Source organism: Orcinus orca, chromosome 17, assembly GCF_937001465.1.
Source record: "Orcinus orca chromosome 17, mOrcOrc1.1, whole genome shotgun sequence".
Lineage (NCBI taxonomy): Eukaryota > Metazoa > Chordata > Mammalia > Artiodactyla > Delphinidae > Orcinus > Orcinus orca.
The window spans coordinates 46,089,556-46,113,167 of record NC_064575.1 but is presented as its reverse complement, the minus strand read 5'-3'; the positions used below and the strand labels follow the sequence as shown (position 1 = coordinate 46,113,167).

Sequence of the window (23,612 nt, the reverse complement as noted above, 5' to 3'; positions counted from 1 at the left end):
AAACATACAAACTTTACTTGAAAATCTTTAGTGTTTCCTTTTTTCTTGTCACAGGACTTTGCTGCTCGACTTTTATTAATGTTATATTATTTAGCTTCTTCTACAGGTTCTGCATAGTCTAGAATTAGAAAAGAATACTAAAAGCAGCGAACTGGGGACTAAACTACTTCTAGACAATATTTGTGACAACTCAGAATGATACTATACTAGTGTATTGGCTATCTTGTAGGCCCTTCTTTTCTTTTCTTTTCTTTTTCTTCTTTACTCTTTTTCCTTATTATTTTCTGCCCTAAATCCTTTTCCTGATCCCCTTCTTATTGTCTGCCTTTCTTTTTTCCAGTTTTGCTTTTGCCTCTTTCCCTTGTGTATCAGTTGGTGTGATTTCAGGTGTAAGTAACAGATATGTGGAACAAGTGTGCTTATTCTCCCACATAACTGCAGGTCTAGAGCTAGGGCATGTTCCAGGGGTGGGGTTACATCAGCTCAACAGTGTTGTTAAGGATTCTGATTCTTTTTGTTCTCTGCTGTGCCATGTTTGGTGTTGACTTCATATTCATGCTTGTAACAAGTGGCCAGAGCAGTTGCAGACATCACATCTAGATGTGGTGATATTTAAAGGAGAACAGGGGCTGGCTCTGCCTTTATCTCCATCTTTAAGAGTGAGGAGACCATCCCAGGCTCCTCCCTGACTTCCTTTTATATCTCATTGGGCAGGATGGGTCACATGCTGTTGGTGGAAACTGTCGGTGCCCCACGAGCTCCCCTTTTCTGGGCTGTTGGACCCACCCCATAGCTGCTGGAACTGTTGATTAAATAACCCATGTCTCCTGCCTTTTCTGGAGAATTATCATTGGTTGAGTGAGAGGTCCTTCTCTCCCCTGCAGCTTGGGCAGTGATTGACTCGTATAGAGGAGCAAGTAAAATGCCAGCTCCTTTGCCTCAGGATAATTTCAGGAGGACCTTTATAATGTAGTTTATGCTCTAAGGCTCCCTGTAATTTTGCTCAAGCTAAATTGTTAGTTTCTTCCCCTGCATTTTCTGATTCCATTATTCCCTTTCTCTTGAGAATAATTTCTCCATTAATCATGTGTAGCCTAATCCTTATCTCAGGCTCTGCTTCTGAGAACCCAGTCTAAGACAAACCCTTTCTTACATAAGTCATTGGCGAAGGGGTAGAACTACCATGATTAGCTTGGATTCATCATTTGGCTGGCTGGCTGGAAGCCAACCACAATGATCCTTGTACCTTTTGTTCCCTTCTTTCCTTCTTGTTTTTCCCATTCCCCCTATTTTTATTAATCATTGTCATGGATATTCTTTTAAAGGTTTAACAAAATGCATACCAACATAAATATATTTTCTCTAATTCTGTGATGTGTCTAAAAAAATTTAGAACTAACTAGGTGTATTAAAAAAAATTAGTAAGCATTGGTCCAACCTCGAGTCTATGCATTGACTTTCAAAGGAAGTGATCATGAAACTCCTTAACATTGTAAAAATTTGTGTTGTCTGTTATTGAAATAAGTGCATTTTTATTTACTTCTATTATTTATATTTTTGGACAACTTTTTATAGTCTGTTATTTGAAACTCATCTGGAATTATGCTGTTTTACTATGCTGATATATATGTTCACTTGATATTATTATAATTATTGAAACATGCTAGTGTCTCTTTGAAAATTAGTTAGCCAAATATTATTGAGTATGTAGTATGTGCAGGGTATATCAATCTATTACAGTCCGTGTCAGTCTTTAGGATCAGTGAAGATCCCAATTTTATCTGATAACTTTGTAAGGTATTAATAATAGGTACCATTCACTGTGTCTACTAAATGTCAGGCACTTCACATCCATTGTCTTTACTTTTCATTGTAATACCACTGGGAAATTATTATCTTCCCACTTTTATAAGGAAAAAAATCCCAAGTTTAACTTAAAAGAGCTTAAGTAACTTTGTCCAGAGTCACACAATTATAATAATAACAACTAACAGTTATGGAACGATTATTGTGCTGCAGGCACAATAGTATATGAATTAACTCATTTGATCCTTACAACCCTAGGAACTGCTATTATTATCCTAATTTTACAGCAAATAAAATTGGGGTAAGTAGCTTTTCAGGGTAACTCAGAGAATAAGTGATGCAGGTAGGATTTGAACCCAAGCAGTCAGACTCTGGAGCCTATACGCAGCCAAAATGCTGTACTAAATAGACTTCAGTTCACAGTTAAAACCAGAGTTAAAATTTTGTACGATTATTAATTTTTTAAAACTTGATTTAGCTGGTCTTTCTTAGTTTGAGACTTTGCTTGTATTTAGTGATCTTAGGGAAGAGAGTACAAATTTCTATAAAGACCTGATACTGTAAAACACAAACTTGACCTCTCATCACTTTTCTCTCTTTAGGTACTCCAGTTCAGAATGATCTCCAAGAATTTTTTGCATTAATTGATTTTGTAAATCCAGGAATATTAGGCTCTTTGCCGTCTTATAGAAAAATATATGAAGAACCCATTATTAAATCGAGACAACCTTCTGCTTCTGAGGTATAATTTACTTCAATAAGTAGGATAAAAATGAGCAGTTTGGGAAAATCATTCATAACTTGGGTATTATTTTAATTTAGGAAAAAGTAAATTAGTAGAGTGATTTTTAAAATTTTACCCACAATCGTTCAACTCCTTTTGCATATCTTACTTAAGAAAATGACCCTATCACTTGAAAAAGATTCATAAATAGGCACTTCACAGAGAATTATAAATGACAGTAAAACACATAAAAATGTTCATCTTTACTGGTATTGAAAAAGGTAAACCAAATAACCATGAAGTAACTTTCGTACTTTTCTACGTTTTAGTTGGTTTAGATGTTTTAGTTGGTTAGATTTACATTGTAATAGCAAGTGTACATAGGAGTACTATTCTCTACTGATTGGAATATAAATTGGTACGACTGGAGGATAGTTTGGCAATATGTATCAAAAGCCTTAAAATTGGGTATAAATATTTACTGAGCATTTTCCATGAACTAGGAACTATATAAAAAATAATGATTGGGCTTCCCTGGTGGCACAGTGGTTAAGAATCCACCTGCCAATGCAGGGGACATGGGTTCGAGTCCTGGTCCAGGAAGATCCCAATGCCGCAGAGCAACTAAGCCCGTGCACCACAACTACTGAGCCTGCGCTCTAGAGCCTGCGAGCCACAACTACTGAAGCCCACGCGCTTAGAGCCCGTGCTCTGCAACAAGAGAAGCCACTGCAGTGAGAAGCCTGCGCACCTTGCACACCACAATGAAGAGTAGCCCGCGCTCGCCGCAACTAGAGGAAGCCCGCGTGCAGCAATGAAAACCCAACGCAGCCAAAAATAAATAAAATTAAATTAAAGGAAAAATAATGATTTAAGCATATATTTAATAGAATGGGAAATGTTTATGATACATTATTTAAAAATAAAATCACATTCATTTATTTACCCAACACTTACATATTAAATACCTAAAGTGGGCCAAATGCTAAGTGCCAGACACTGGGGAATATGGTGATAAGCCAAACTGGTTGGTTGTTCCCATGAAGCTTTGTGGTTTGAGATACTGTTTTTGTTACAAATAAAAATAAAATATCTAATATATTTACATATTTATGCAAACAAAATGGTTTTGAAGATATACATAAAAAGTCTTGGCAGCATTGGCTGTTTCTGGTTGATGAAAGTTAGCTTTAATTTTCTTATTTTTGCATAACTATATTTTCTGACCTTTCTCCAGTGAACCAATTATTTTGTAATAAAAATTGAGAATAGTTTTAAAATATAAGGGAAATTTTCTGTGATTTATATAGAAACAAATATGTACCTATGGGATTTATTTTAAGCTTCCCTGTGAAGTTCTATACACTTAAAAGATTCTATGTAGAGAATTTATTTTTTTATTTATTTATATTTTTTGGCTGCGTTGGGTCTTCACTGCTGTGCCGGGCTTTCTCTAGTTGCGGCGAGTGGGGGGCTACTCTTCGTTGTGGTGTGTGGGCTTTTCATTGCGGTGGCTTCTCTTGTTGCAGAGCATAGGCTCTAGGTGCGCAGTCTCAGTAGTTGTGGCGCACAGGCTTAGTTGCTCCTTGGCATGTGGGATCTTACCGGACCAGGGATCGAACCCGTGTCCCCTGCATTGAAAGGCAGATTCTTAACCACTGCACTACCAGGGAAGTCCCCTATGTAGAGAACGTAAACATAAATTTCATTCATACTGTATTTTGACTTTAAAAATGTACTATTATTTTATGAACAATGTGTAATGATTTTGAAAGAGTCAGCAGTACCTTGTGCCAATAATTTCTTGTAAGCTTAGTTTTAGGATCAATTACTTGTCAAAATATTTTCTTCCAAGAATTTGCTCTATTAGTGCTTTGATAATGATTTTAAGACCACGTACTGTTACAGTCTTCTCATAAAAGCTTACTTTCAGACAATTCAGTTTGTGGATTATTGATTTCCAGTGGTTCTCAATGGTGGCAATAGCCAAACAAACAAGGATTCGGAGACTGGGGCTTCACTTAATTAAATAATTATGCTAAACATTTAAAGAAATGATTGTTGATTTTTCTATTCTAAACTGTATTTCATTTCTTTTATTTAAAAAAAAATCTGATGGGCTTCCCTGGTGGCGCAGTGGTTAAGAGTCCACCTACCGATGCAGGGGACACGGGTTCGTGCCCTGGTCCAAGAAGATCTCACATGCCGCAGAGCAGCTAGGCTCGTGAGCCATGGCCTCTGAGCCTGCGCGTCCGGAGCCTGTGCTCCGCAACGAGAGAGGCCACAACAGTGAGAAGCCCGCGTACCGCAAAAAAAAAATAAAAAAAAAAAAAATAAATAAAAAATAAAAAAATAAAATAAAAAAAATCTGAGGGGAAGCAATTAGTAAATGGTTAATCATTATAAAATGTTTAATGTTCATTTAACTGCATGTTCTGGGTTGGCCAAAAGGTTCGTTTGATTTTTTTCTGTAAGATTTGGCTCTAATAGCGCTTAGTTGTCTTTAACTTCATTCGAAACAATTTTGTCAGATTGTATTGTGACAGCTGTCATATCAGCATGCATTTAAAAAAAAACTTATCAGAATTGGTGATTTTTTGTGTAGCCATTTTAATATTGAGGATGAAAGAAAAAAAGCAACATTTTTGGCATATTATGCTTTCTTATTTCAAGAAAGGTAAAAACACAACTGAAATGCAAAAAAAGATTTGTGCAGTATATGGAGAAGGTGCTGTGACTGACTGAATGTGTCAAAAGTGGTTTGTGAAGTTTCGTGCTGGAGATTTCTTGCTGGACGATGCTCCATGGTCGGGTAGACCAGTTGAAGTTGATAGCGATCAAATCAAGACATTAATTGAGAACAATTAATCAACATTAAACCACATGGGAGATAGCCAACATACTCAAAATATCCATATTAAGCATTGAAAATCATTTGCACCAGCTTGGTTTTGTTAATCACTTTGATGTTTGGGTTCCACATAAGTTAAGCAAAACAAACAAACAAACAAACAAAAACCTTCTTGACTGTATTTCCACATGCAATTATCTACTTAAATGTAATGAAAACGTTCCAGTTTTAAAACAAATTGTCTCGGGCGATGAAAAGTGGATACTGTACAATAATGTAGAAGGGCAGAGATCGTGGGGCAAGTGAAATGAACCACCACCAACCACACCAAAGGCCGGTCTTCATCCAAAGAAGGTGATGTGTGTATACGGTGGGATTGGGAGTCCTCTATTATGAGCTCCTTCCAGAAAACCAAACGATTAATTCCAACAGTACTGCTACCAATTAGACCAACCGAAAGCAGCACTTGACGAAAAGCATACGGAATTAGTCAACAGAAAACGCATAATCTTCCATCAGGATAATGCAAGAACATATGTTTTTTGATAACCAGGCAAAAACTGTTACAGCTTGGCTGGGAAGTTCTGATTCATCTGCCGTATTCACCAGACATTGCACCTTAGTATTTCCATTTATTTCAGTCTTTACAAAATTCTCTTAGTGGGAAAAAATTTCACTTCCCTAGAAGACTGTAAAAGGTACCTGGAACAGTTCTTTGCTCAAAAAGACAGAAAGTTTTGGGAAGATGGAATTATGAAGTTGCCTGAAAAATGACAGAAGGTAGTGGAACAAAACAGTGAATATGTTGTTCAATATGGATCTTGGTGAGAATGAAAAATGTGTCTTTTATTTTTACTTAAAAACTGAAGGAACTTTTTGGCCAGCCCAGTGGTTTTTTTTTTTTTTTTTTTTTTTTCTAAAACACTTTTAAGTCTGCTGTTTTTCCATAGGAAGAAAAGGAGTTAGGAGAGAGAAGAGCAGCTGAACTTACTTGCCTCACTGGGCTCTTTGTCCTTAGAAGAACCCAAGAAGTCATAAATAAATATCTCCCACCTAAGATAGAGAATGTAGTCTTTTGCCGACCAGGAGCCCTACAGATTGAACTTTATCGAAAACTGTTGAATTCTCAGGCTGTCAGATTCTGTCTTCAAGGATTGTTGGAAAATAGTTCTCATCTAATATGTATTGGAGCTCTTAAAAAACTGTGCAATCACCCCTGCCTTTTGTTCAGCTCAGTAAAGGTAAGTAGTGTATGAGCCTACGTCAGGAATATGAGCTGAGGGTTCTATGTCATGTGAACCTAAGATGGCAGATTGGACTAATCCCTGGGGTTGCATTTGTGGGTTTTCCAAAAGCTGTGCAGCCTCTTCAGTGTGATTCTTCTTTAGAGTTTATCCAGCCTTCTACTTGTTCTTCAGAGCATGACCATATTCATAGAGCTGAACGAGGGATGAAATGGGCTTGAGGCTCTGCCTTCTAGAGTTTGTGCCCCCTGCCCTTTGGCACCTCATCTAATGCTCGGTCCTGGTTTCCCTTCCTATTTTATATTAGTACAGCCAGTCAGTTTGTTTGGAGCTAACAAATACAAAATTTACCATTAAGAAATAATTTATTTTTTCCTCATGAAAGTAATACATGATTGTTGTATGAAATCTATAAAATTCAAAAAATCACAAAGAAGAAAATAAAGATCATCTACTGGTTACAATGTAAATTGGTACAACTGGGAGACAGTTTGGCAATATGTATCAAAAGCCTTAAAATTTAATGTATCTTGTGACCTGGTAATACCACTTTGAATAATTTGTCATAAAGAGATAAAGCTCTCCAGCCACAGAAAACCACATTTGGTATTAATAATCTTAGTTAATACTTATTAAACACCATGTACCAAACACTAAGTACTTTTCTAGTATTTTTTTTTTATTCTTCACAAAATTCTATGGAGTAAGTACTATTGTTACCATCCGCATTTTTGGGTGAGGAAACGGACTCAAAGATACCCATAAGTAGTCTTTTCTAGAGGAACTTAATTCTAATGATGCTATGCTTATTATTTTAAAATCTATTATTATTATTATTACTAAATAAATTGTGGACATTTCCCCAAATTAGATGCCTTCTACAAGTATGATTTTTAATGGCTACATAGTTGACCTGACCATTTGGATATTAATGAACATAAGGCAGTTTGGGGTATAGTGAGAGTTTTCTGTTTTGGTGTTGGAACTAGGTATCAGTCCCTACTCTACTACTTGTTTAATTACAGACAAGTTTAACCATGGCCAGGTTGTGTCTGTGAGCCTCAGTTTGTCTTAACTGAAACACAGAGACAATAATAACTTCCTGATGATGTTATTGTGGCTATCTGATGAATTTTTATTACAACTATAACTGAATATTACAACTCATAACTGAAGAGTATTGGGTTGCAGAGAGTCAGAGAAGAGATTGCCCTGTCTAGTTGATGTGAGGAATCTAACTGGTAAATCTCTGTGATGCACCTCCACGCATCAGGCTGTCTCAGCATAAAGATATTGTCTGTTAGTTGATTCTTAATTAGGATTATACATTACAGTCTTCAGGGAAGCTTTTAAGACTACATTTGTCCAGCCTAGACACATATGAGCCGATTCAGATTCTCTGAGAGTAGGACCCAGTCATGAAGATTTTAAAAAAGCTCTCCCAAGTGATTCTGATTATGTGTTCCTGGCTAAGAACTTGTGCATTAAGATCATTCATCTCCCTTGTATTTTGATTTAATATTCACCAGACAACTTTCTGCTAATGATTTGCTTCCCCATGCACCTTTCATAGGACAGAATGCATAGACCAGTTGGTTTAAACAGGCAGGTCTCATTTATAGGTCAATAAATATATATTCTGATTTATTCAGTCTCTTAATTTGGTTAGTATGGCTCATTTCCCTAGAGCTTAACTTATGTAAGTTTCTGAACATGAAAAGCTGTGGATTAGACCCTGGGTCTGTGGTCCTTTGATAACCTCGCCAAGGTGTAGGCATTTTAGGAAACCTAACCCAAAGCAGCCAGCAACCATCTCTCCTCTCATGTGTATCCCAGTTATGTAAATACCTTAGGGTTCCAAGTATTTTTAATCAAGTGACTTTACCCAAATATTGCTATGTTTTGGGAATAAGCCAGATTAAAATTAGTACTTTGTGCCCAGCATTTTATACTACTTGATTCACTGCCCTTAAGATGTTTCTAGTATTATTAAAGGATTACAACACACATTAAAACATTAGGGAATTATTTTTAAAAAAGTATATAGTTAATTGAATAATTAAATAAATTCGAAGTTGAAATGTACTGTGTAACCATAAAGGTTAAAAGTCAATGCCCCCCAAAAGGGGGCATGTGAGTAATCAGGTGGAATTTGCATTGGACCCTCAAGTATTTATAGGATTGGGATAATTGGGCAAAAAAAAGATGGCATATTCCAGGCAGGGGTAGTAGGTTGAACAAAGTTTCAAGAACAATGATAAATCTGGTAAATGTGGGAGAGAGTGAGGAGAACTGCCAATCCCAGAAATTTTATCTGAAAAAGTGATGCAGTCATTAACAAATGTAATCTCCAGGGGGAATTTCAGAGGTGGTGATAATCTCTTTGGAATAAAATTATATAAAAACTATTGGTAAAATAAAATATTATAAATAACAATAGATTTCTCTGTTAACTTCTTGGCAGAATTGTTCCTTCTTGTAGAAGAAATTGATAAGATTGAGTGGACTGTTGTGCTTGATTTTGAGTATCACCTGGGAGGTGCTGTGTGAGCCTGCAAACTGGGAGAGAAAAGTAATAGCAGGGAGGGAAGTGGGGAAGAAGAGAGAAAAAGGTAGCAATGATGAGGTCTCAGGGTTTTGGAGAGGATAGATTTCCTAGAACTGTTTGCCCTCTATTTTCCTCCTGTTTATTTCTCTGCTACCCACCTCCCCATCAATCACACATTGGCAATGATACTGCGCTTGTGGGGTTCAGGGAACAGGCATTTGGAGACAGCATTAGAACTGCTCTGTAATCAAAAATGACCAAATTGTGACCTATGAAGATTAACATAGCAATTAGATTGGGCTTTTCAGGTAGCTATTAATCTTCAGTTTTTTCCCCATAATTTTAGCATTTTTTCCCTTCCGATTAAAAAAACATGAACCAGTGTTGACAGTCATCCTTTTGAACAGGAAAAAGAATGCAGCTCAACTTGGGATGAGAATGAAGAAAGGAATCTATATGAAGGCTTGATAAATGTGTTTCCCGCTGATTACAACCCACTCATGTTTGCTGAGGAAGAGTCAGGAAAACTACAGGTGCTGTCAAAGCTCTTAGCTGTTATCCACGAACTTTGTCCTGATGAAAAGTAAGAAGTCAATTTAATAAACCACTTGTAAGTGCTTATGGAATTTCAGCTTAGACTCTGTCCTTATTCCCTCCCCTCACTGCCTCTTTTTGAAAAGAAGAAAACATTAAAAATAAGTTGTTTTCTTCTTTGGGGGCATGGTTAGCTCCCAGTCTTTTGTAAACTTATCATTAACAATGTGTCTGTAAGCTTTTATTTAAGAAAAACTAAATGTAAATACATATATTTTAAAAACCCGAGAGATGTCTTTTGATATTATAACACCTAACTCGTTTCTTTATCACTTTCAGAATCCTTTGTTCTTTTTCTGTCCTGAAACGTTGATACCCTGAGGGCTTTGTCTTCAGCCTCCTTGTCACTCTAAACACCCTTCCTGGTTTAGCTCTACTCGTAGTTTCAGCTATCATCCACATGGTGTTGATTCAAAATCTGTATCTCTAGTCCAAGCCTCTCTTCTAGTTTCCACATCCTTCTTTCTATTTAATGGACATCTAAATCTGTCTGGACCTCAACTTCTCGTGTACTAAACCAGCTTTATCATTTTGCCATTGCAAGACTGATCCTTTTTCATTATTCCTTGGCTTGATGAATGGTACCATAATGCAAGCAAAAAACACTCGTCATTCTAGACTTACTTTTCTCCTTCACTTTCCCAGTGTCATCAGTCACTACATTCTATTCTATTGATTTTATTTCTTAATTTCAGGAATCCATTTCCTTTCAGGTACCAAGATTTTTTTTTTAGTAACTATTTTAAATTTTATTTAAAAAATTTAATTTTTAAACTTTTTAAAATTTATCTTCTATTGACGTAGAGTTGAATTATAATGTTGTGTTAATTACTGCTGTACAGCACCAAGATATTTGTTTTGATTCTTGTAATTACTGATTGGCTTGTGGTGGTCTCTTATAAATTATGTCCCTCTTACTTTCAATCCCATTGCATATCAATATTGCCCTAAATTATATTAAATACAAATGTGAACATGTTACTCCTTTTCTTAAAATCATTCAAAGATTCTAGTTGCCTTCCAGAAATTTCTAAACTATAGCACATTGAGCAAGACTCTTCATGACCTGGGTGGTGCCTCCTTTTCCAGCCTCATACCTCTTGACTCCTTCACACTTATCATGTGGTCCAATCATACCAGACTATTTGCAAAACCGGCAATTTGCTCTACTTCTCACCTCTCTTCTTACCTGTTTCAGGTTCCTATGCCTGGTGTACCTCCACTTCTCATTCTTCTGACCAACTTTCTCTTCTTTAAGACTCAGCTCGGATGCTTTCTCCTCTTAGAAGCCACTGGCCTCATAGTGAGTTAGATGCCCCTCTTCTGTACTCCCTTAGCATCCTGTACCTCCCTCTAATGGAGCTCTTCTCACGTTATATTGTAATCATTAGTTCTCTTCTGTGTCAGCACCTATAGTGCAGGGACTATGTCTTAATTATTCTTGTAGGAGGTATTCAAACTGTTTTTGAATTAAGGCAAAAATACAGAGAAAAGATTGCAAAATAATAATTATATTTAATTGTCAAGGAATCTACTTAACCTCTTTCGAGCATTAATAGTATTTGACTTGTGAAAATTTTTAGATTTATTTTTCATAATAATGAAGTGACTAAAATAAGGAAACTTTCTATGAACTCTTTAATACAGTTTGATTAAAATGTTTTATTAGATAATATTTTATATATACAAGAGTGTGTAATGTATGTATGTGTGTGTGTGTGTATATATATATATATATATATATATATGCAGATTGTGACCCAGTTTGAACTTAGAGTGTAAACTTTTAGTTAGACTTTTATTTGCATCTTGTCTTCACTGGATTCTGTTTTTCCTTTTTTTCTGAACATGGGATAGGTGGTTATTGTTGGACAAGGAATATGAGTGAACAGAATTTTAGAGGAAATGGGAAGAGATCAAGTGTGACTGTAGGTGTGAGAATTTATCCTTGAAGATGTTCTAGAGGAAAGTTCCCCTCTTGTGGTGGGAAGGAAGGAACGAGGAAGAAAAATATAATTTGGGGGTAGGGGTTGGGTTGGAGTCATTTTGACTGCTTGTGTATCCTAAGAAAACTGAATCCTGCCTTGTCCGATGAAAGAAGAAATAGCACTTCCATCAGTGGCACAGACTGTTCTGGTGCTTCACATTATCTGAAGAGATGGACCTTTCTTTTTAAATTGTGGTAAAATACACATAACATGAATTTACTATCTTAATTATTTCTAAGTATTGTTCATTAGTGTTAGGTATACCTACACTGTTGTGCAACCAATCTCCAGTACTCTTTTCATCTTGCAAAACTGAGCTATACCCATTAAACAACAACTCCCCATTCCTGCTTTTTCCCAGCCCCTGGCAACCACCCGTCTACTTTCTGTCTCCATGAATCTGACTACTGTAGGCACCTTATATAAGTGAAATCATACGATGTTTTGTCTTTTTATGACCAGCTTATTCTACTTAGCATAGTGTCCTCAAAGTTCATCAATGTTGTAGCATGTCAGAATTTCTTTCCTTTTTAAGGCTGAGTAGTGTTCCACTGCATATATATAACATTTTGTCTACCCATTCGTCTGTCGATGGATAGTTGGGTTGCTTCTGCCTTTTGACTATTATGAATAATGTTGCTGTGAACATGGGTGTACCAACACCTTTTTGAGACCCTGTTTTCAGTTCCTTTGAAAATATGTCCAGAAGTAGGATTGTTGGATCATATGATAATTCTCTCTTTAATTTTTTGTGGAACCTCCATAATCTTTTTCGTAGCGGCCGCACCATTTTACATTCTCACTAACAGTGGACAAAGGTTCCAACTTCTCAACAACCTAGCCAGCTTTGCTATTTTCTGGTCTGTTTTGTTTTGTTTTTGACAGTAGCCATCCTAACGGGTGTGAGATGATATCTCATTGTGGTTTTGATTTGCATTTCCCTAGTAATTAGTAATGTTGGGCATCTTTTGATGTACTTGTAGCCCCCTCCCCCTTTTTTTTTAATGGCCAATTGGGTATAGAGGCCAGGTTTTCCACATCTGAGCTGCCTATGCACAAACATCTCCTAAACCTTTAAAATACGTAGCTAAAAGTTGCTCACAGTGTTTGACTTCAGGGATAGTATTACTGTCTACACCTGATCTACTGTGTTATTGTTAACTAGAACTGGACAGTTCTATTTTCGGTCTACAGGCAGAACTCTTCTACAGTGCTTTTGTGCATATTGAGATGAATTAGAATTGGGTGGAGGCATATCTGAGAACTCCTGGCTTGTCTGGCTGGTGGCCCTTTTATGGAATTTTTTAAAAGAATACTTCAAAATTTAAAAAGTTCCTCTTCCCTCCTGGTTGTTGCATTCACGCACTAGGCTTCATGGCTTGGAGAGTAGAGTTCATGCCGAATCCCACCCCCCTGCATCTCTTGGTTGGACACTCTCGTGCTGGGTGCAGCTTGCACTGTACCTGACATGGCAGCCTTGCCTACAGATTTCAACTGCTTTCAGGGACAGTATAGTGACCATAAAAATAATAGCCTTGTTTGAAAGTGGTATGTATGTGTGGCGGGGCTCTAGACCTCTGGAAGGGGATTGTTCAAGGCTCTTTACCAAGATAGTCACCTATCCCATCAATCTACATCTAGCCTTGTAAGAACTTGTTGGGGGAAAATATTCTAAAGCCAGATTTCCTCCAGTCCAGTAAAGTTGTATCAGCAAAACTATGTTTAGATAATGTTATTCATCCCCGTAATAGTATAGAAAAGGAAGGGAAAAATGACTGAATTATTAGTATAGGAATTTTGGCAGATTGCATAAATGGTCTTAAGTTCTCCCTCCCTATATCCATGTTCCTTTGCTGGGTAACTTTGAGTGGTCTACCATTCTGACTCTGAGCTCAGCCACGTGATCTGAATTGGTCCATGAGGTGCTGGCACACATGGCACAAGAAGAGGCTTGAAAAGATCTTGTGCAGTGGGGCTTGTCCTCCTTTGTGCTTCCTGGAAACTTTTTGTCACCATGTGAATAAGCCTGGGCTAGCCTGCTAGAGGGTAAGAGACCTGAGAAACTCAGATGAGGCTTCCCAGCCGAGGCCCCTCACCAGTCAGCCAGTTCCCAGTCTACTTGGCAGCTGACTGCAGATGCTTGAGTCAGCACAGCCACAACCAGCAGAGGAACCTCTTAGCTGAGCCCAGCCCAAATTGCCAACCTACGGAATTGTGAGCTAAATATAAAATACATAGTTGTTGTTTTAAGCCACTGAGTTTTGGTTTGGTTTGTTATGTAGCCAAAGGTAACTGATACAGGAATACAAATATAAATGATCTTTACCTTGTTAGCATAGATAATTAAGATAATTCTAACTGTTAAACATTTGCTTTATTTTAAAAATTTCTAGTGCTAATAATTATCCCACTAGTTATAAAACTTGTAGGAAATATTCTTGATCTGTTTTTTATTTTTGGCTTAATTTATCAAACTTTAGCTATTAGATAAATTCTGGTTTTACTTTTTACCATATTTTATTGTTTAAAATTTTTATTTTATCAAAATGTTAAAAGGGCTTATCATTTAAAAAGACAGGAGTTCATAGTTCCATCTCTCCCCCTTTGCATCCTGTTTCTCAGAGTCAATCACCAGCTCCCATAGTATGTTGCCTGACCATGTACTTATACGGCTATCTCTTGTCTTTTCCATATTTTATTCATGAAAAACTCTAGCAATTTTTCTTCATTCTTTATACATTGAGTTATAATCTTTTTTTTAATATGACAATGCTTTTTGATAGTTTCCCATGGCTTTTATTTTATTTTATTTATTTAGTTTTTGGTGGCATGCAGAACTTCCCTGACCAGGGATTGAACCCTTGCCCCCTGCAGGGGAAGCGCAGAGTCTTAAACACTGGACCACTAGGGAAGTCCTGAGTTATAATCTTGATGTGCCTTAATATGGATCATGTTTTCATTTATTGAACTAAAAACTCTATAGTAAGTCATTTTAATCTGAAGATCCCATGTCTGGGAAGCAGCCTCTTTCACAAAACAATTCTCTTTTGTTTTATTTGGAATTTCTGTCAGTCATATATTGAACCTCATGGATTGATTCTATAATTATTTTTTCTTTCCTCTCCTATTGGTCATCACTTTTCCTTTTTAATCTATTTCCGGGAAGATTCTCTTTCTTTCTTCTAAATCTCCTATTAAATTTTTATTTGGGCTGTCATTTTAAATTTCCAAGATAATTTTCTTATTCTTGATTGTTCTTTTTTATTGCCACCTCTTCTTGTGAATGCTATCTCTTATATGAGGGTATTAATTATTTCCTTAAAATTGTCTTCTGTTTCCTCCATTGCTCTGTTTTATTCATGTTTCTTTTTTTCTGTTTATTTGTTTTGATTTCTATTTTTCGTGTTGGAGGCTGGCTTCAAGTAGCTGGTGTTCCTTGGTGTCCATTTATATTTAAGAGTAAGGCAGTAAAACACTAACTGAATGCTCTGTGTGCATGGGCAGAGCTTGTGGACTGCTGACCTGTGTTAGGTAACAGGTAGCGAGCTGGCTTTTTTATTTGGGGATTCCCTATCTGTGGACCTTTTCTCTGGGGTCATTCAAATGAGTCATTCCAGAGGTGAATCTTCCAATAATATCTTTCTTGGGGTGTGGAATGTGAGAGGAATGCTTTGCTGCTGGTGTTCTGGGAGTTGGCAGAAAAGGGGGACTGGGATCTTACCATCCATTATGCAGACTTTCATTTTGGTTTGTCACTATATCCCTGCCTTCTAGAGTTCCCTGGTCTAAGTTTCTTTGGTTTACTTTCTCCAGAGAATAAACATTCTAGTTGAGAAAGAAAAGCCAACTAGTTACATGGGATGAGGGCCTGAGTTCTACTTACCAGTGCTCTTGTAATAGCCCCAGTCTAAACTCCTTTCTTCTGAGCTGCCTTTATGAGATTCTATGGTGTGAATGAACTTGTACCTGTTTCTTATTAGAATCTCTCTCTTTAGGCACTTAAGTTTCACTTTCTCTGTACTCCTAAGCAGGTCACCATTCCACTATTCTCTGTTTTCATATATAAATGTCTCCTGTTTCATTAAAGATAGAGTTTGTCTTTCTGTTTCTTATTCTCCTGCTGTTCTTAGGGTGACTTAAGAGCGGTAAAGAAAGCAGAAAGTTCTTTACTCCACTATCTTGATGCTGGAAGTCTCCTAGATATTGACTTTTTTTTTTTGGCCACGTGGCTTGTGGGAATCCCAGCTCCCCAACCAGGGATTGAACCTGTGCCCTCAGCAGTGAGAGTGCAGAGTCCTAACCACTGGATGGCCAGGGAATTCCCTCTTAGATACTGATTTTAAAATTGAATTTGAAGGAGAATCTGTTTTAATTGTACAAGGTCATTGTTGGATGTTCTATAAATATCAGAGATAGTATTATCATGGTATTTTCCTTCAATTAAAAAGAATCTAATATTGCTTTTAAATTGTGTATAAAGATTCTTTCTTTTTGATTGACAGGGTGGTGTTGGTATCCAACTATACACAAACCTTGAATATTTTACAAGAAGTATGCAAGCGTCATGGATATGCTTATACAAGACTTGATGGACAAACACAGATCTCTCAAAGGCAACAAATTGTTGATGGCTTTAATAGTAAATACTCTTCTGATTTCATTTTTTTGTTAAGTTCAAAAGCTGGTGGTGTGGGACTTAACCTTATTGGAGGATCTCACTTAATTCTCTATGACATTGATTGGAATCCAGCCACTGATATCCAGGTAGGACTGTTTATGCATTAAACAAACATTATGGAATGCCTATGTGGGATACAGTGCCTGCTGGGGATACGAGGATGATGATGATGTATAATAACTGCTGCATATTGAACCCTTATTTTGTATCAGGCACTCTGCTAAGTGCTTTACATCTGTTTAATCTTCACAATAATCCTACAAGTGTGGATATTCTAAGCCCTGTTTTACAGATGAAGATATGGAAGTTTGTTCTCAGTCACATAGCTTATAAGAGGCAGAGCCAGGATTCACACCCAAACCTGTTATGTCTCCAGGTTCTAATATACTGTGTAGTTGGGCCTTCAGGATCCTCATGACCATCAGGGGAAGACAGTAAAGTGTTACAGGTGCTATGATCAGTGTTTGTGCAGGGTATGGTAACGATATAAAATTAGCTTATTTAGGGAAATATTTCAGAAGCAGCCTTTGGTTTTCTTCAGAATACAGTCCATTTTCATGTATTTTGAGATTTCTACCTATGGATTTGCATCTCATATGGTATATGTGTTAGGAGACCTGGAGACCACCCTCAGGTTCAATGATTCACTAGAAAGACTCACAGAATCAAGAAAAACAGCTATATTCATAGTTCAGTTTTATTACAGTGAAAGAATACAGACTAAAATCAACACAGGTAGAAGGTGCATAGGGTAGAGTCCAGGAGAGACCAGGCACAGCTTCCAGTTGTCCTTTTCCACTAGATTTGTGTGGAACAACACTTAATTTTCCCAACATTAATGAGTGACAACACATGGAATATGGTCAACCAGAGAAATTCACTTGAGCCTTGGTGTCCAGAGTTTTTGTTGGAGGTCAGTCATGTAGGCATGGATACCTGTGTGACTGACCTTAGTTGCTCAGTCTTCAATCCCTGCAGAGGTCAACTGGCCCAAGTCCCCACCTAAATCACACTGTTAGCATAAACTACTTGGTGTGGCCCAAGGCCCCAGGTAAACTAAGAAGCTCTTATCGGGCAGGATACTCCAGGGCTTCCAGGAGCTGGTTGAAGGCCAGACTTTTCTTTGGAATGTGCAAGGTTTGAACATCAACCTTTTACTGTACAGTATCATTGATAAATCCTAACACCACAGAGATCTACGTAGAGCCTGAGCTGATTGCAGGTATCCTAGGGATTCCTTAGGGGTGAATCATTAGCCTCTTGGACTGAGAATAAACCCTCCATGCTACGCTATACTTGATTCTTTGCATTCTTACTGCCCAAACTCGCTGTCCCATTTTTTGATGCAGATAGACCCTCTCACTGTTGCATGGCACCCTGTAATTATTTTACAGTACCACAGTGAGTGTTCATTCATCCCTTTCTTTATCCCAGGAAAAAAATTTGAAGTGGAGAATGCTTAGGTATGCCTGGGCTTTGTTTTTTGAAGCTGTAAGTGTAATCTAGAATTCCTAATCTTAATTGTATTAATGCAAGTTGCTTATGTGGGAAGGGTTATCATTAGTTTCTGCTTGTACTCTCAGAATTGTCATTAATTTTCTATAGGCAATGTCTAGAGTGTGGAGGGATGGTCAGAAACATCCTGTACATATTTACAGACTCCTAACCACAGGTAATAACCCTTCAGTGTGACAAAAATGTATTCCCTTTGAATAATTAAAGATTTTTTTTTTGTTAATCTGTGCTTCAGTATCAGGAATACTGTTATTTTGTTAGCTAGTATACTAAGAAACATGCTTTACCCTACAAAAATAACAGATGTAAAGATCTGAAGGAAATCTAATGAATGTTTTCTCTTCAGGTACGATAGAAGAAAAGATCTATCAAAGGCAGATCAGTAAGCAAGGTCTTTCTGGGGCAGTTGTAGACCTAACCAAGACATGTGATCATATTCAGTTTTCAGTAGAAGAACTTAAAAATTTGTTCACATTACATGAAAGTTCACATTGTGTTACTCATGACCTGCTTGAGTGTGAATGTACAGGAGAAAATCATACAGGTTAGTTGTATTTTAATTGTTATGATGGTAAAGTTAATTGGTCTCCCTTTAGTAGCTGAAAATATTTAAATACAGAATAACTAAAATATTTACCCCTTGCATATGTTAGTTTTCTTTTTTCCTCAGGTCACAGGGCAGCTGCCACATGGGTATTTGAGAAAATTTTAGTTAGAACCTTATTCTCTCAATTTAGCTTCTTATTTCCGAATCAGTTGTGAAAAATTTGGCCTATTGGTAAAATCTTTCAAATCCTGATAATAATGACTTCAGAATTAGGGAAATGTTTTTAATTCTTATTTCTATTTCACAAAAAACATAACACTTGACAGAATAATCCTACTGTTTATTTTGTGTAGAACTTACTCCTAATGAGGTCATATTTTATGGGGCAGCAAGCATGGGCTGCCATACTTCTCAGTGCTTCATGCACTGCTCGTGCTGCTTAAATGAGGCTGAAAGCGTCAACCCTCCAGAATTAATACCATTCAAATAGGTACTGGATCAGGAGTAGCACTTGAGCAACCAATGTCCAGTAGTTGGAAATCACTTGATAAATTGTGTTGAGATGGGTTTAAGAAGTAAAACTGTATAAGACTAACATGGAAGAATTTACATTTTATATAATCCACACTGATCTTCTCTATAGTATGATTTTTCCATCTTAGTAATTTCTTCTCTTACTATTTCTCTTTTCCCCTGTATTTATCTAAATTTTTTTTTTTTCTTATTTTCTAAAGCTGAATCCTTAGCTTAATGGCTTTCAGTCCTCTTTTCTGAAATGGGAATTTAAGGCTGTAAATTTTCGTCTAAGCTGAATCTCATAATTTTGATATGCAGTCTTTTTATTATTCAGTTCTAAATATTTTTTTTTCCATTATAATTTATTCTTTGGCTCAGAGGTGTTTAAAAGTATGTTTTATGATGTATTTTAGTTTTTGTTATTGAATTTTAGCTACTGCACTGTAGTCACAAATATGGTCTGCATGATATTGATTCTTTGGAAACTATAGAGACTTGGTGTGTGGCCTGGTGTGTTTAATTTGTAAATATTTTTGTACATGAAAAGAATGTGTATTCTCTTAATTACTTAGTTTAGAGTTCGCCATATTAGTCAAATTTTCTGTTACCGAATTAGTTTTTTCTTGTTTTACAGATTTAAAAGTTTACTAATTTAACTGAAAAATTGATAATATATTTACCTGTCTCAACTATTTAAAAATATAAAATGTATATGGTGAAAACTCTTCCTCCCATAATGCCGTCATCTGCCTAGTTTCTAGTCTGCTACCCTATGCAAAACCAGTATTATTAGTTTTATGTGTATCCTTCTAGATATATTTTTATGCATATGCAAGGAACTCTTGCCCAGTTTTCCCCCCAATAAAGGGTAGTGTAATATGTGTATAGTTCTGTACCTGTTTCATTGAATAGTATCTTGAGATCTCCCCGTATCATTAAAGAGTTTCCTCATTCTTTTTTTCTCTCAGCTATATAATCCTCCCTTGTATGAATAGACCATAATTTATTCATCTGACCTTACAGCTGTATAATTAGGTTCTTTCCAGTCAGTATATATCTTTATTCGTACATCTTTTTCTATATCTTCAAATATCTCTATAAGGTAAATTATCAGTGTTGCTGTGTCAGAGAATATGTGCATTTGTAATTCTGATAGATCTTGCTAAGGTGCCCTCCACTGGGGGTTGTATCATTTATACCCCACCAACAATATATTATTTCCCCACAGCTTTACCAGTTTAGGATTATCAATTGTTTGGATTTTTGCCAATCTGATAGTAAAAAAAATGGTATATTGGTCTAGTTTTAATTTAATTTAACTTTATTATGAGTGAAGTTGGGTATATTTTCCTATGGTTAAGAGCTGTATTTCCTTTATGTGAACCACCTGCTCATATCATTTGCCCATTTTTCTATTAATGACCTAATTCTGTGTTAGGCATATCTGTTATTGAAAGAGATATGTTAAAATCTTACAGTATGACAGTGGATTTGTCAGTTTCTTGTTATTGTGTCAATTTCTGCTTTATATATTTTGCATCTTCTTTGTAAAAATTTTTTCATTATTATTTATTTATTTTATTATTATGTAGTGATTGCTTTATCCCTGATGTCTTTTGCTTTCATTTTGTCTTTAGTTAACATATTACACTGACTTTTTAAAATTTTTATTGGAGTATAGTGGATTTACGATGTGTTAGTTTCAGGTGTACAGCAAATACACTGACTTTCTTATTGTTAGTATTTGTCTGGTATATCTTTTTCTGTTCTTTTATCTTGAATCTTTCTGTGTGCTTACGTTTTAGGTATCTTTCATGTAAATAATATGAGGCTGGATTTTCTTTTTTATCCAGTCTGATATTCTCTTTTTTAAAGATTTAATTTTATTTATTTTTGGCTGCATTGGGTCTTCGTTGATGCACGTGGGCTTTCTCTAGTCGCGGCGAGCAGGGCTACTCTTTGTTGCGGTGCGTGGGCTTCTCATTGCGGTGGCTTCTCTTGTTGCGGAGCACGGGCTCTAGGCACGTGGGCTTCAGTAGTTGTGGCACGAGGGCTCAGTAGTTGTGGCTCACGGGCTCTATAGTGCTGCCTCAGTAGTTGTGGCACATGGGCTTAGTTGCTCTGCAACTATGTGGGATCTTCCTGGACCAGGGCTCGAACCCACGTCCCCTGCATTGGCAGGCGGATTCTTAATCACTACGCCACCAGGGAAGCCCTTGCTGCAGAATATTAATGAGTTTGATTATGGAGTGTTAACCCACATTGTTACAGTTATGTTCTGAATTTGGAAACGTATCTGGCCCCACAGGCTTTTAGGTAAGAAACTGTGGACCTGTAATACATCTCTTTGGATGATTAATTTGTTTAATGTGTATTTCTCCTGCTAGACCATAAAGTCCTTGAAAACAGAGACCATGTCTATTTTTGTTCACCATTTTGGCCCCCATTGCTCAAATCAGCACATTGTAAACAATTTATAAATATTTGTAGAAGGAATGAATTAATTGAATTTGCTTATTTTAACATAAACCATGGTGATCAAATGTAACAAATCATATAAACTCATTATATATTTAAAAAGTATTGTATGTAATAGGATATTGATTGGCCTAAGGATTTCCTCATTGTTTTACTTATTTCAGGTGATTCATTGGAAAAATTCCCTGTCTTTAGAAATTGTCAGCTTGGTACACATCAACAGAAGTCTGACTCCCTGAAACCTGTCTCCATGTCACAGCTGAAGCAATGGAAACATTTTTCTGGAGATCATTTAAATCTTACAGATCCTTTTCTTGAAAGAATAAGAGAAAATGTGTCATTCTTTTTTCAGAATATAACCAATCAAACTACTGCTATATAACCCCCTTTAAAAAATTAATCTAGTAAGTAAATGTAATTTTGGAAAACAAATAGAATTATTTTAATTATAATAATATATTTTATTGCAAAATGTATTATAGTTTTGATCTAATAATCAAAACTGAGTTGTTTAATTTTTTGTATATATTCTTAAATATTGAAACATTAAAGACATACTTGTTTCATCCTATAATTGTTTATTAGTAATTCCGTAATTCATGCAGTTTCATTAAGTAATTTCTAAGGAATTTTCATAAGGAATATTAAAAGGTAAAACGCCCTGTTTCTATCTTTGGGGAATCTAAACTGATTAGGAATATTAGACATAGATGTGGGAGACAACTGAAAAATTTGATAAGTTTAAACTACAGCTCAAAGGAGAAAGAGAATCAGAGACTAGAATTGCTAATGCTGAAGATTCAGTTGGACATGACAGTTGCTGCAGGGCGGTTTGGGTGAGAGTGGTCTGTGGGTTGTGGCAGGACGGGGAGGAGTACTGGACACTTCAAAGCACCGGTTTCTAATCTGGGACTTCAGACTGTAAAGCCATGTCCAGCAAGCATTGTTTGTACTCTGGTTAATTGTTCAGCTACCATCGTGTCAAGGGGTTTCTGTAGTAATTTTTGACGTTAAATAGAAAGTTTTAATGTACAAAGCAAGCTTTAGAAGACTGAAGTCTGCAAGGAGAAAGGAGTTACTCATTTAATCTCCAATTGGGGTTTCTGCAATCAGCTTTTGCTTCCTTTTAGGGAAATTTCTTTTAGACTGAATATTGTCTTGAGGTGTTGAATAAAGACTCAGTTGTGTATCATCAAGTCTGAGTTCTTTGGATCTGTGGTGCCATGCCTGGGCACTTGTACATCTAGGATTCATGAACTGGCAGTTTGGGGATCAAGTTTGTCGGTAAGGAAGCAGTCAACTAATAAAAAGCAAAAATGGTGTTTCTTGGCCCTTTGTATATGCCTCTTATATGAGGCTTTGCATATAAAACGTCTTCCAATATGTATCTTGCATCACATATTCTCAGGTGTAAAATCTTAAAAAAAAATGATAAGAGACTAGCAACTTTATTGTCTATCTTAACTGTCGTGGATACTAGGGTGTATTGCCCAGATTGCCCCCTTCAGGACCAATGTGCTCATTTACCCATCTGTTGGGGGTGCTGCCTCTGACCACTCATAGCCAGATCTCTCCCTAAGAATATCCCACAGCTGAAAGGAGCTGCCTCGCTCAAGGTTACCCTCCCTCCCCTGGGTGGCTGGCATCCAGTGATTTGTTGTTGCAGGGTAGAAAGGCCCAGCCTCCTTGCCTCAATTTGGGACAACCCTTCAGGATCATTCCAGCTTCAGAGCTCCTCAGTTGAGGCCGGTGTTGCAGCTTCATTGCAGTCCAGCTTCTCTGTCTTTCCAGGCCTGCTTCCTTCAGTGCTTTACAGATAATCATGTATTATAAGTTTTGCTTTATACCACATTTGAAAAATAGACCATGACAAAATGAATTACTATTTGTACATTCACAGTGTTGTGTACAATCATCACTACTATCCATTTTCAGAAGAGAGTTCTCTTCTTAATGTGTCCCTTCCCAGCACTCAAGGCCTCTATCCCAGCAACTCCCTAGTTGACAAATGCAGTGAACTCTTTGCAGTCTTTATCTTGACTTCTGTTCACATTAGGTATTGGTAAACTTCTTGAAATTCCTGCCTTTCTTAATTTTGATTAAATGATTAAACTCATTTGTCA

At 36.7% G+C, this 23,612-nt stretch overlaps 1 protein-coding gene across 4 annotated transcripts in view; it reads left to right on the top strand.

Moving 5' to 3' along the window:
• The window catches only part of RAD54B (RAD54 homolog B), a 95,456-nt gene extending 72,775 nt beyond the window's left edge, over positions 1 to 22,681 (top strand). For all 4 annotated transcript variants that reach the window (XM_033438284.2, XM_033438285.2, XM_049700235.1 and 1 more), the window contains 7 exons: positions 2,409 to 2,548; positions 6,332 to 6,622; positions 9,581 to 9,756; positions 16,258 to 16,519; positions 18,039 to 18,105; positions 18,295 to 18,492; positions 21,654 to 22,681. In XM_033438284.2, coding sequence (XP_033294175.2) covers positions 2,409 to 2,548; positions 6,332 to 6,622; positions 9,581 to 9,756; positions 16,258 to 16,519; positions 18,039 to 18,105; positions 18,295 to 18,492; positions 21,654 to 21,871 — 1,352 coding nt within the window. In that variant the 3' untranslated portion in view covers positions 21,872 to 22,681. The remainder of the gene's footprint in view (positions 1 to 2,408; positions 2,549 to 6,331; positions 6,623 to 9,580; positions 9,757 to 16,257; positions 16,520 to 18,038; positions 18,106 to 18,294; positions 18,493 to 21,653) is intronic.
• The last annotated feature ends 931 nt before the right edge of the window (positions 22,682 to 23,612 follow it).